The 14,601-nt window shown below is 39.8% G+C and overlaps 1 protein-coding gene across 1 annotated transcript; it reads left to right on the top strand.

The window, feature by feature from the left end:
* The first annotated feature begins 301 nt into the window (after positions 1-301).
* LOC124143451 (DBH-like monooxygenase protein 1) lies at positions 302-11,542 on the top strand. Its single transcript, XM_046512427.2, has 9 exons — positions 302-324; positions 3,998-4,217; positions 4,622-4,757; positions 5,648-5,746; positions 5,870-6,052; positions 6,493-6,650; positions 7,126-7,369; positions 9,104-9,200; positions 10,610-11,542. The coding sequence occupies exons 1-9, from the start codon at positions 317-319 to the stop codon at positions 11,163-11,165; spliced, it is 1,701 nt and encodes a 566-aa protein (XP_046368383.2). The 5' UTR covers positions 302-316; the 3' UTR covers positions 11,166-11,542.
* Positions 11,543-14,601: the final 3,059 nt, after the last annotated feature.

Here is a 14,601-nt window from a genome sequence, read left to right as displayed (position 1 = left end):
CCAGATATATGACGGCGGTTAAAACATCGTACCGAGATCTAGTTCGCAAGAGCGTATTGAGCAATGACTTGTATATTTCACCCATACACTAAAGGACAATCCTCGCTCAAAAAACAATCCTGCACTTTGACAAACACGCTTAAATAAGCTTCAAGTTCAGGAGGGGTGTGTGTTCCGGAAAGTGTCATGTGTATGTCCCCATCACGTGATCCTCACGAGACGTATTTCGCAATGTTGTATGTATATAGAACGAGATCCGTGTATACTGTGGGTACAGACAGGTTTAGTGTGTGTCATTCCTTAGACTCACGCAGCCATGATCGGGTGAGTGAAACTTTATTCACTTGAATTTGATCATTATGATATACTGAATATGAGTTATACAGTTGCGTTACATCAACTCATTATAAATATAACGGGATCTTGGCAGATGTGTATAACTGTAATAATATGTATATTGTTATAGCTCCTAATGGATTTATTCTCTTTCATCAATTATTGTTAGATGGTTCCCGTGTAGATCTGGGTGAGAGCTGGTTTTTAAAAGCCAATGCTTGTCATAAGAGGCGACTAACGGGATCCGGTGGTCAGGCTCGCTGACTTGGTTGATGCATGTCATCGTATACCAAATGCGTGGACCGATTTTTATGATGTTCATCACTGGATTGTCTGGTCCAGACTCGATTATTTACAGACCGCCGTCATATAGCTGGAATATTTTAAGTGTAACGTTCAACAACAAACAAACGAACAAACGAAAGTCGTTATAGTGAAACATTTTTTGAATTAGTTCTTGAATGGGTTAATGCCCCTTTCAGGCACCGGAAATAATGATAATGATAAAGAGCTTGTCTGCCACAAAAATTATATTTTTGCAAGGTGCTTTTCTTACAAAAATAGTCAGGCTCATATTTGTATTTTTAAAAATATCTGGTTTTGCACCTGTAACTGAAAGATAACTAATCTCTAGACAAAATCCCAGCCCACCCCCGAATATCAAATGGTTGGCAAGTGTAGCAAGTAACCCCAGGCCTGACTGGCGAGTGATATGTATTTGTTGTAACTAATCCGTAAATTTATAAATAAAATCTTAAGTAGCATTGAAAAGTTTTAATAAGTTACAAAATGAAAGTGTCAAAGTGACGTGGCTACACTATAAGTATGCCCCTTTTACAAATAACATTATAAATAGTGTGACAGCAGTATTCAGTGAATAGTTCACTTTAGCCTGGATTCCTGGTTCACTTGTAGCGGTGTTTTCCCTCGAATAGGCTTTGTTGTCTACCGTAGGAGAGCGACGTACTTGTGGAAAATGACCAACACATTATCTCATTAAAAGCCATGGAGTCAGTTGTCAACCCTCAAGAACATAAAATGGAAACTAAAAACACGACTTTGAAATGGTGTTTAGTCACTGTTACAAGTAGTCATTAATTGAATGAAGTTGTGTATTGTATATGTGGTCGCAATAATTAACGTTCTTACGCAATGTGAACACTTCGCATGAATAGTTTTGTGTTAGAATTCAAAATGTCACCGCCAGAATATCTCCTGAAAAAGATTTCATAGGGCTTAAAAAGGTAACATAGAAAAGAATGGCTAACTGAAATGATGACGCCAAGTGTTCGCAAACGGGTAGTTCTATAATGATGCCTGCTCTACCGGTAGAATTCATTAAGACAACGATGATTCTCAGATGGTTGTTCTTGTGAGTTATGCTGCTCGTATTTACATACATGTACATATAAATATTTTTTCTCAATAATCCTATTGAAAAATCAAGATGACATTAAGTTCTTGTTAATAATAAGCACATCTGTGATACCTCTTAAAACTGAAGGCAAGATATTCTAAGACATAAGACTCACTGTTATATTGTACATAGCCGTGGCATTGCTGACTGTATCATAAAACAACATTCACTCACACACGTACCGGTATCAGGATTTGTAGGTCGGGGTTTGAATCCCAGATGGGATCAATCACAAATCCGATCAGTAATCCTTCCACCAAATTGTGTCGGTTGCAATTTTGCTCATCATGGAAGGGGGATGCAGACACAATATTGTAAGAGATGGCAATATTATGAGATGGCATTAGATAGAAGCGGCACAATTCTTTCTATATTCATAAGAAATCTCTGCCAAAAGCAGAGTCGATTGTACGATTCCGGCTATATCATGAGCATGTGTTTATGAATCACTATCAACTAGTGATGATACAAGGTGTTTGCGAAAAGGTAAGCATATTCTACCCTACTGGTGGAACCGGTCACAAACAACATATATACCTACGCGGTACAAGAAATGGGGCATCAGAATGTGGAGTCCCCTTTTAAGCTGACACGCCATCCTGTAAGTGGTGACATGTTCTATGTACGACTGCAGTTTGTAAGGGTATTCAATGTTTACTTAACATATGTAATATAGTTGTTACTGAAACACAATCTACCAAATCTAATCACCTGCTCCATTAAGTCACATATTACTACTACCAGCATAGGTTGATGAAATCCTTAAGGTGTCAATAGTTAAAATAATGCCCTCTCATATAAACCATACATGATCTATCTATTCGACTTCGTATGTCTAGTATGTCCAACAGACAACATGCACCTTCAGTAAACATCATCTGAGTGCATGGACGTTTGTCTAGGAAACTGTAGTTGTGAACCAACACAACAAACAGATTCAGTTGGGCGCATTAACAGTGCTTAAAACAAAGTTGCATGAACTTTAATGACAGTTGAATAGACGCGATCATTTTGCTGACACTCCAATAGTTTGAGTATGGGTACTAAATCGTCCCATAGTCTTCCTTGAAAGGTTCCCCTCCCATAGTTAAACAAGAACGGTCACATAGTATAGCACAGTAGAGTGAACATCACTTGAACATTAGTTTGAGGCATTAACTTGATCGAACTTTGTTTTAAGTAGGAGAAAGTCCTCAATCTCGCGATTATTTTCGCACTTGAAACTTGTTCTCGGCCTAACGGCCTCGAACAAGCTTCACGTGCAAAAATTATCGCGAGATTTCGGACATTCTCCTATACATAATGGCGGTGTTAGGTATATGAATGGCTCACGGGTATTACCCTTTCACGGGTGAATCACTATGTTGGACCCTTTATTGCCACAGACCTAGTTAAACTTTTACTATTGATCGATACATAAAGAGACTTATGAACAGTATCAATTCGGCTATCCTTGTAGCGACAATATCTTACATTCGTCCTGTTGAAAGAGTAAGAGCCTGGCAACGCTTTAAGGCTCAGGTATTGTGCCATGCTATCAGTACACTCCACAACTCCATTATATGGCTTGAGTGCTCGGTAATGGTCGACCAGTCGGTGCAATAATTAGATTAAGTGGGTCCCTTCAAGGTTCGGTGTGTGCCGTAGAGACAGGCACTTTGTATAAGGTGAGTGAGTGAGTGAGTTAATATTTAAGGTCACATCGGCAATATTGCAGCCATATCGCGACGAGACAAAATTTGACTTTAATGATATATGTAAGCTGTATAAAATTCTGTCGGCGAAGGACAGTAAAACAACTAGATTATCACAGACATATGTTTAAAACTAGTACATAACCATACAATATGACAATTCATAACATTACAATAGATAAAATTGGGCTATATATCACAGCAACTAAAGTGAGGTCACCATACTGGGGACCATGGGGACTTACAGTACCTTTGCTACCTGCATGGACCCCAGCAGGATTTACACCATCCCTTTAGTCACTGGCGACCATTGACAGGGTTTAGCCGGAGATTTAAAAAAAACAAATATAAGGTTCAAAGTATACTCCGATACCAAACTAACTCACAACATATTTTTATGTGATGTTTGTGTATGTGTGTGTAGGTGCTTCAACAGTACATTTGGTCATTATCTGTAATAAAGTGTGACAACAACATTTACTTTATTTACTAACTGACAAACACATTGCTTGTCCTCAATTTATGTACCTGTTTGACCAATACCATACAGTACTCATGTTATTGCCAGGACGCTGACAATTCTCCTGCTGCTTCTTGGGACGTGCGGTGTGTCAGGGTATGGCGAATACCGGAAGCGCCTTCCCAATGGAGAGCGGGTTCCACATCCTTGCAGAGCCAACTTCTACTGGCATGGTCTGGGCCACATCAACGCTCTTGGAGGTGGAAGACGAAACGACTTTGGCAAAGACTTCGCTGCCCATGGACATACGGTATGCTACTGATAATAGTATTAGTTTAGTCTTCCTTTAAATCTAGCGACCGATTGGTGTATATTTTAAAAAATACAATTGAGCAAAATAATAATAGTCTCGTGTCCATACTAAATTTCCATATCCTGTGATGGGATTCGAATGGAGGCTCTTATATTTTATCCGAGGTCGAATGCCTTCTCCAATGACCAAAGAGGTTAATTCCAGTCAGCACCGACAAAGTAAGGGTGTCCGCGCCCTGCTACAAAGGTATAGCTGTAAAAATATGCTTATACATTTTGCGATTGGTGTCTTGTATTTATAAAACTAATGAACAAAATAGTCATAGTCCCGTGACCATCTGTCGCAAAATGCAAGTTTTCAGTTTATGTATGTTCATAATGTTTTATATTCTATGTATCAAGTGGACACAAGCCTTGTGCCGTTTAGACTCGGATGGCGATGGAATGACCAACGGTCAAGAGTTGGGTGACCCAGACTGTGAGTGGATTGCAGGCAGTGGCAATGTCCCTTCCAGGACGACTCAGATAACGCACCCAGGTATGCAACATGAAGAAGATTTATTTTCTTCCCACTAAATATAACATTGGTGATTCCAAGTGCCACTCACTCATGCTTGCTGTAAGAGCCGACTAAGAGGGCCTGTGGTCAGGCTCCGTGGAGCGTTGAGTATCAAATAAATGGCCCAGATGATGTTCGAGCCTCTGTTGATACAGCTGGTATATTGCTGACAGAGAGGTCAAATAGTTAACTACCTGACTGTTATTATTGGCATGGAAATATGTTCGCAGTCGTCTTTGAAGTTAACTCGTTCCTTAGCTGTGCCAGGATCAGCTAATCGTTGAAGCGAATCCCGTGTTAGCCCTGATAATGAGCCCAGTAACACACAGGATTTGTTTCTTTGTTGTTTGAAATATTCCAGCTATATGACGGTGGTCTGTAAATAATCGACTCTTGAGCACACAATCCACGCAATTGGGATACGATGACATGCATCAACCAAGTCAACGAGCCTCAAGAAACAAGCACATTAGTCGCCTCTTACTATCAGAGTCGCCTCTTACGATAAGCATGGGTTGATGAGGGCCTGTTCTTACCTGGATCTTCACGGTTCATAAGACGATTCATGAAGTCTTTTATGAAATGTGATAATTCGGCATTTTGGTTAATTTTCACATTGACTCTGAACAAGAGTTTTTTTTGTGATTCATCTTGAAAGTCATTATGATCATCCTTTATTCATCAGTGTCATTCGTCAGGTGTAAATAACGGGCATGATGTCATTTTGAAGACGTTTTATTAAGGACTCGGATGGTGTACGGATACGGTAGCAACAAAATCGTTTATATCCCATGTGCACACGTTTACACAATGTGTGTTCGGTTTGTGGAGAACGACCTTGGTTTAATAGTGATTATTAAATATTCCAGGTGTGTGTGACCCCTATAGCTCCGCTGCGTGCGCAACTAAGAATGATTGGGTGTCGTGCAAAGGGGCAGAACTGGAATGTGATGCAATCAACTCGCCAGGTAAGTTTGTTGATCAATTGATGACCAAGTATCCTTTGCATTTATTCCATATGTCTGCCTGCCTGTCTATGTACACAAGAAGAGAAACTAACTTGTCTACATTATTCATCTCTGCCGTTACAGATGTGCTGAACTTCACGATTCGCTTCCCTGAGACTGAAGTCCCGGCAGAGGACACCACCTATATGTGCATGATATTCGACGTCCCCTCTGACCGCGACTACCACTACATTGCAAGCAAGCCTCTCATCGACAACGACAACGTCATGCATCACATCGTAGTCTCCGGTTGTGCAGACACGACAGGTGCGTTGCAACAGCCTTAAGTTGACAACAATTTGTTGACGGTTTCACCGCAGTGAAAAACACTAAAAAACATAAGATAGAAACATTTTCTTTTGTACGATTTCCGTATTTGCAGTATGTGGCGATTCCGGGTGAGGATAATGGCCGTAAGAGCCGCTTTAATGGGTGTTAGGTTCGTTGACGTGGTTGACAGAGTGTCAATTCCCCAACATTGTACCCCTGTCGGGAATCAACCCCGGGTCTTCGGCGTGACGAGCGAACGCTTTAACCACTAGGCTACCCGACCGCCCTGCTTATAATAATTTGAATGAATCACCGAGTTGTTTGATCCTGAGTGTGACGTTTACCAAAAAGCAAGCAAACAAATTGTATTAAAATTTCGAAATCTCTTTGAAAAAGGGTGTAGTGTTTACATTGATATGCATATTTCTGCTTTGCAGAGGCACTTCCAAACGCACCATACAAGTGCGGCATGAGTGCAGGGAGAGGATGCACGACTGGTTTAGGAGGATGGACAGTTGGGTCTCCTGGAGAATGTCTCAACGACAAGTTTGGACTATCATTTGGAAAATCAAAATTTACCCGGTTTGCCCTTGAGGTACTAGTGACCAATATTTCTTTCTATATTTTGTTACTTGTTTTACGCTGCAAATATTCTCGACCAGTCTGGACCAGGCAAATTAGTAATTCTCGTGTGCCCCTCTTCTAAAGTGGAACCTTTTGACGGGATTATGGTGTGTATCTTGAATTATACAGCAGTGTAAATCCACCTATCAGATTCTCACGGCTTGGAACCTTTACATACATGCTATGGGATAGACCATTCTCACATTCCATTGATCCGGAAAATTGTTCATTCATCTCTGTCCAGATTAAAGAGAGTTTCCGTGTATTTTCTTGTGGATTAAATTCATCAGGAGAGAAACATAATTTTCAACGTGGAGCTATGTAACCTGTGGAACTGACAGCGCTGAAGGAATGTGGATCCGATCGCGCGGAGCCATGCCAACCCATCACGCCTGACAACAACTTTCTCTTCCACTGTTAATTTCATTTCCATTCTGTTTTTTTAGTTTCACTGGAACAACCCGAACGAAGTGAGTGGGTGGAAGGACAGTTCAGGAATGACGTTCTTTTACACTCCCAACTTGAGACCGAATAATGGCTCTATCATGTCAGTCGGACAGTGGCATCTAGCAATACCCCCTGGACGACCGGAGGTCACTTTCAGAGGAGAATGCACTTCTGACTGCACTCAAAGGTTGATGACAGAGCCCATCTATGTTCCAACAGCCTTGAACCATATGCATTATCTGGGTAAGTAATGCCTATCACACTTGTGGTTCACATGATTTTCGTTATTTTCCTCCCTTTAATTGAAACCAAAGTGGATGCGATTCGCTGTGTCGAACAGTACCTTTGAAGGGGGTATCCCTCTACCATGTCCTTTAAAGGCACCACAACATCTGAATAAAACACATCTTTTGCAAACCTTCCTAAATGTGTGTGGCGTTAAGCAACAAATAAACCATTTCCTTAAAGCTCACTTAGGAAGGTAAAATAGAACAAGTCTCTGATTAACTTCAATAACTTATAGGCTAGACTGTTAATGGAATGTCTCGAATGCACTTGAATGAAATCCATGTGTTAAGCATGTCAATCCATGGTTTTAAACATCTATAGCCAGTGAAAATATCTTGACATAAATTGTTCAACCCTGGAAAAAAAATTCCCTGTTAAACTATTGAAGACATTGGCAACATGAAAGATAAAGGATGTTTTTTAAACATTGTGATTGAGTGAGTGAGTGAGTGAGAGAGTAGGGCTTTGAACGACATTCCAGTTTTTTCCACACAAGGACAGTAGTCATTCACCCCATGCTCTTCTATAAGATCCAGCCTGTATTTGTTGAAGAACAGCTTACCTTGGAAGACAGTTCTTAGGACAGCACTTCACTCTTTAACAAGATGGACATAGAGTCTTCACGAATCTCAAACACTCAGCATAAAGAGGGATTGCATGTTATCTCTGACTTTTTAGACATGTTCATGTTCTCTCATGTTGACCTTGACCTTGGACACACTAGTGCATGTAGGTACCATGAATTCAGTACCGTGACTTAGTTGTGTTTCAATGAAATTGTGGATGGAGAATCAGTAGACAAAACCTTAATGACAATAAAGATTGCTAACAGATTCTATTTTCTATTATGTGGATTTTGATACCTTGTGGTGGACAAAATCATGTCCAACTTACGAAAAAGGTCTAAAATAATTACATATTATCATTTCACAACCCAGATGAGCATACATATGGCTATATGATATTAAAGTATCAATAAGACATACACAATCTTTCATTTCCAATGTTTAATATTTGTTACTATTTTTAGACACCCTCAAATGTCAAAGGTCATTTCTTTAAAAAAGCTGCCGTAAAAACCTTGCTATCATATCATAATATGACTAATGCATCCTGGGCTGTACAAAAATGCATATGTCCCTTTGCCCCCCCCCCCCCCCCCCCCCCCCCAAGTGGTACCAACTTGCCAAATTATCTTTCTGGGACCAAGGACTACAGGTATGGTTGTGAAAACAAAATCAGTGTGCAAATCAACCTCGCTCATTTAATTGATTCCTGTCATTGTATCCCAATGGCGGCGGTTGATGCTCGAATATAGGTCGAATATTGTTGTGTGCGACGTTAAACAGCACACAAAGCTCTGGTAAAGGATTGTCGATTATATACAGAATGCTGTTATAAAGCTGGAATATTGGCGTTAAATATGCGGCGTTAAAAAACAAACAAATCATGTAATCGTCTGAAACCTCAAAAACGAGTCTGTTTCTCAAATTGGAGCATACCACTAAATCTTGCTTCATTTCATCATTTAAAAAATTAATGCTAAAGAAACAGACTATTATGAAGGTTTTTGACGTATTGCTAATATGTGCCAGGTTTAGTGGGTCACAAACACGTATGAAACTGTGATGACTAGGAGACTGGCGTTAATAGTCAATTGATAGTCAATGTATATGTTTATCGTTACAGGCAGAGCAGGATTCGTGGAGCATATCCGAAATGGACAAAGGCTCCGCTATCTGACCAATGAACCAGAGTACAGCTATGACAACCCTCTCTACTTCCAGTAAGAACTTAATATGTGGAGATTCCGAACTAGAATTAGTCCACAGCAACATATGCATTGGTTGTGATAGGCGACCAAATGGTTTGGGTTTCAATGAATAATAGAACTTTCAACAGCTCAGAACTAACACCCCTTTGATCATGTCACAATCGCGACAGATTCCCACCTGCCCGTCAACTGGTCCGATGCCGGATCGTGATATTGACGAACTAGCTATTGATGAACACACAATGCCATTTGGAATGTGGTCAAATGTATATTTTTGATAATACTTTCTCAGTAAAGTACAGATTCTAGTACTTTTTGTTGGGTTGAGTCCCGTCCGGGATTCGAACCCACACTGCCAGAGTGAGACACCTAATCGATGTGCTGGCGATATAACATTTGTTACTTAGCTATTGATGCATTAGGCAGACGTCATTGGGTTTTAACTTATTTGTTTGCTTATTGTGCATACCAGAAAACATAGTTTGCTTTCGTTTTTATGTATGTGTTTAGGTTAAACATTATTTTCCTGTACATTGAAATATATTTTGTTCACTGTAAGTACCGTCACTCTTTCCTAGGCTCTCAATCTATTAGTTAATTGGAAGTACATGTAGTCGTCTAAAGCACCGCAATCCTATGTGCAGAGTTTTGTCCCTTTGGACACAATCATCCAATCGAATGAAAGTGGTTTCGTCCAGACAATGTTTCTATGTTCATGTGTTACATCAAAGTGGCAAACGTCTGAGACCTGCGTCACACAAGCCACGACAAAACTAGAGTATTGTTCAAAGGTTGTTTAACTCACACAGTGTTAACAAAATTATCGTGATTGTTAATGGTTCCCGGATATCTGCCATCGTTTCTGTTAATGAAGGCACCGGTTAGTTAACGATAAAGATAGTACATACTGTTCAAAGATAAACTATTCTCAGTGATATAACCATCTAGGATATGACGAATTTGAAGTGAGATATAGAAAAGGCGGTCCACCAAATAATGATAAACGTTTTTGTCAGTGTTTAACAAGGTCATGTGAAATGGGATTTGACGTCGCCTTCAATATTATTGCACGTAATTATAGCAACGTGCATGTATGTGTTGCTGCGTGTACTCGTCCTGACTAATGCCGATTTTATAGTGCTAGCCCACTGAGATACCATGTCGCAGTTTAACATAAATGTACCACAGGGTACAGGGTAACAACATAATGCAGGGTAACAACAAGTACCATCTTTTAACGTATTTTGGTATGGTGCGGCTGGAGATCGAACCCCGAACCTGCCGATCTCCGGGCAGACGCGCTACAACTGGACAACAGAGGCGGTAGAATGTGTAATACAATTCGGATGTAACGATCATCATTTTCTGATACTCTGAATTTCCTTCATATTTATAACACCCATACTTTTTTGTCACTACAGATTTGACGAACCAGTTCAAATTCTTCCCGGAGATAGCTTAGTGACCACCTGCACATTCCAGTCGACATACAAGAAGAAATGGGTATTCTATGGCGATGCAACATCTGATGAAATGTGCTTCGGGTTCCTGTGGTATTATCCCGAGCACGCTCTGAAAAAAGGCAATTGTTTGTCGTGGAAAAGCATCAACATGTGTGGGGATGAGAGCATCACCGTGGGGAATTGCAACGTCTGGGGATTTCTATTTCAAGCCGATGCTCAGTCTAGGGCACTCTACAAGGCAGTCTCCACCAACTGCAACCTCGCTTCCAACATGTGCACACCTGAATGCAAGATGGCGGTCATGGACTACATGCAACATCCATGCATGCGTGGAGGAGATGTCACAAGCTTTGTCAGACGTCTCACGATTAGATCTAAACCTGGAATGGAGTTCCTCGGCAAGCTGAGAATGTGCGATGTGAAAAAGAATGACTTTGGCTTTCCCACTTCCGGTGCCGCAGGAACCAGTATGGTTTCCTTGCTGTTGATCATGTTGGCAATGCTCATGGCATAGATTCAAAACACGTGCTGACGTATTAATCCTACAAAAGCTTTTGTTTTACATATGTTTTCTCAAATAGTTAGCATGTATTTAATAGCATGTACTTAAGAAATTATCTATCACTGACTCATTTCTCCAGTAGTCCTACATTTCGGACAATTACAGTTATGGAACGTCCATGTCGGACGGACCATTAGAGATTATGGGGTGGGCTTGGTATTATGGGGTACTTCAAAGAATTGAGACACTGTCCGAATTGAGTCCATTGAAAAAAACGCTTAATGAATACGTTTATGTTTTTTGGTTATTAATTTGTGTGAATAGAGCTACACATTGTTGATATTATAAACTAATTCTTTTATGCACAGGGAATAAAGAATTATAGCTCACTTATATTTAGTGATTTTTTACCTCCCGTATATATTATGCACTACTTATGCACACTTTAATGAAGGACTCAGCAAGCGTTTGATAGTTCCTCTGTCAAATCTACTTTGTATACAAAATGTACTTTGTTTGATGCTGGATAGTTGTATTACCTTGGCTGAAGGAAACTGACTTCTCAGTTTGAAAACACACTCGTGTATTTTTTCCTCGAATTTTGAATATGTATGAAACAAATTTTGGTCATAGAACAAGATGAAAATGCATGAAGGGTACAAAAAGCAAGTTGTTGGATCCCGAAACGTCTATGCTCTTCAAAAACAGATGAGGAACATGTCAAGGTTATCAGCAGGACAGAGAGAGGGTTTTTTCTTGGGGTAGCGATGAGCTATGGTGAAAAGGAAACTTAATTGTAAGGGATAGGGGGTTGGAAACAGCTGGATAGGGAAACAAAGGGGTGACGTATGTGATCCCCAGCGCGAAATCTGAAATGTAGGTAACCCTCGCGCGAGTAGTATATAGAGAGTAAGTTACTTGTTACTGAGCACAAACATACTTTGTCTTAAACAAAATGTTGTATCCGAGGCAATGCAGGATTAGGGTGCGGAGTAGACTCATCATGCTAGGAGCTATATCGAAATGGTTTGTTGATTTTTGCGACCATTGGTTTATTGTCGCAGTTGAAGCGAACCATTTTGTTTGCTGAATGCTTGTCACAATGTTGAATGACCTATGTGATAGGCAACAGTGAGTGAGTTAAACTTAACGTCACATCGGCAATATTTCAGCCATATCGTGACGAGAAGTTATTATATATTATTAATTAATAAAACCTGTCATCAATGGACAGTAAAATAACTAGAATATCACAGATAAATCGTTAAAACTAGAAAGTTATCATAAAAAAGTAATCACTATATATCACGATACAATATAAAAATGAGCTATAGATCACCAGCAACCAAAATTAGGCCACCATACTAGGGACCATGGGGACTTACGGTACTCCTGCTTCCTACATGGTACCCCAGCAGGATTTACACCATCCCTCTGGCTACTGGTGATGGTCAGAAATATTAGCCAAACAGTTAAAACAACAAAAATACTCACAGAGAAATGAAAAAATACTGTGAGTGATACCGGACTTACATACCCTCACAGGGGGGCAATTATTTTACAATACTTCAACCCCCTGTGAAGATACAGCCTCTAACAATCTCAGTTATAAATTCATTCTACCAAATTATATACTATACATATTATGATCTAAATGTATCTTTTAATTCTATATCTTTTAAAAAACCGATGATTAAAAGAGCACTGATTTGACTAAAAAGATCCTTGATGGATGATACTTTGAAATACTTATCCCTTGTGATGGAAAAATCAATGCAGTCAAGCAGGACATGCTTGACCGTGATTCTTTCATCACAAGGGATGCAGAATGGAGGATCCTCACCTTTCAACAAATATTCGTGGGTATATCTGCTGTGGCCAATACGACATCGTCGCATAATGACCTCTTCAAATCTGGACTGACAGCCCAAGTAGGTGTAACCGATAGTTGGTTTAATTTCATGTAATTTATTGATACCTACTTGGGTGTCCCACTTCTACTGCATGAGATCCCTGATGTAACATTTAATAACAGGCTTATAATCACTGTATGGGATAAGAAGTGGTGTCACAGATTTGTTAAGTGCTGCATTTGCATCAGCATCAGCCATTGTGTTACCAATGATTCCAACATTGCTTGGTAACCAACAAAAAAAGATGTCGTATTGGCCAGTAGCAAGATCGTTGAATAACTCAATAATTTTGATTAAAATCGGATGTATACAAGATATATTTTTCATAGCTTGAAGGCCAGAGAGTGAGTCTGAAAATATAATAAATTATTTATGTTTTGATTGGTTATTGATATATTCTAATGCTGTGAAAATGGCCTTTGCTTCAGCCGTAAAAATGAAACAGCTATCTGGTATTCGGTTTGATATAGTCCTGGATCCAATGACAGTGGCGCTGGCAACAGTGTCACCCTCCTTGGATCCATCTGTAATATAGATTTGTAGGTATTGTATGAGGATCGTAATTGATTATATTCTTGCAGATACATTAGTTGATTTGTTTCAGATTTTTAAAAAATTAGTGAGAGAAACGTCTACTTCAGGCATGACTAACTGCCAGGGAGGAGTAGACAAAAGCCGGCATGGAGATATTATGTCTAAGTCAATATGTGCATTTGCAATGTGAGGATTGATCCAAATGCCAAGCGGCGGTATAAGCTTTGGCTTGTTGTGAAAGTGTTCCTCATTGAGAGGATGAAAGATGCAGTTATAAGCTGGATTTGATGGGTTTGTACGTAGTTTAGTTACATACTGAAGTGATAATTTTAAGCGGCGTTGTGCAAGGGAAGGCTCACCGGCCTCTACATACAAACTATCTACAGGAGAGGTCCTAAATGCTCCAAGACAGAGCTGCAGTCGTTGATGATGGATGCTATCTAATTTCTCTAAATTACTTTTAGCAGCTCCACCATATACAATTGAACCATAATCTAGATTATTAGTTTAGATCTAATAAGGGATCTATCTATACAGGTGAAGTAAGGTTGTCTGATCCCCACCCCACTTAGTGTTTGCAACAACTTTTAGTAGACCCGGAGCCTTCAAGCATTTAGTTTTAAGATACTCTATATGAGGTAAAAACGTCAGATGGCGATCAAAATTAAGACCCAAGGACTTGGTCTCCTCAACAACCTTGATGGGGGTACCGTTTAACAGTAGTTCCGGGTCTTTATGCGGTCTATAATTTCTACAAAAATGGATACAATTTGTCTTTGCTTTAGAAAATCTAAAACCATTTTCAAGCAACCACTTTTGGATTTTATTTAGGCAAAGCTGCAGTTGCCTTTCTATTGTGTGCATGTTTTTGCCACGACAAGATATGTTGAAGTCATCTACAAAGAGTCACCCATCAATTGAGTCATTCAATACTTTGGAGAGACTGTTAATTTTAATGCTGAATAATTTGACAGACAAGATACTGCCTCGTGGAACACCCT

The sequence above is a fragment of the Haliotis rufescens genome, unplaced genomic scaffold, assembly GCF_023055435.1.
Source record: "Haliotis rufescens isolate VD_foot unplaced genomic scaffold, xgHalRufe1.0.p SCAF_8, whole genome shotgun sequence".
Taxonomy (NCBI): domain Eukaryota; kingdom Metazoa; phylum Mollusca; class Gastropoda; order Lepetellida; family Haliotidae; genus Haliotis; species Haliotis rufescens.
This window is presented reverse-complemented; position numbering and strand designations above follow the sequence as displayed.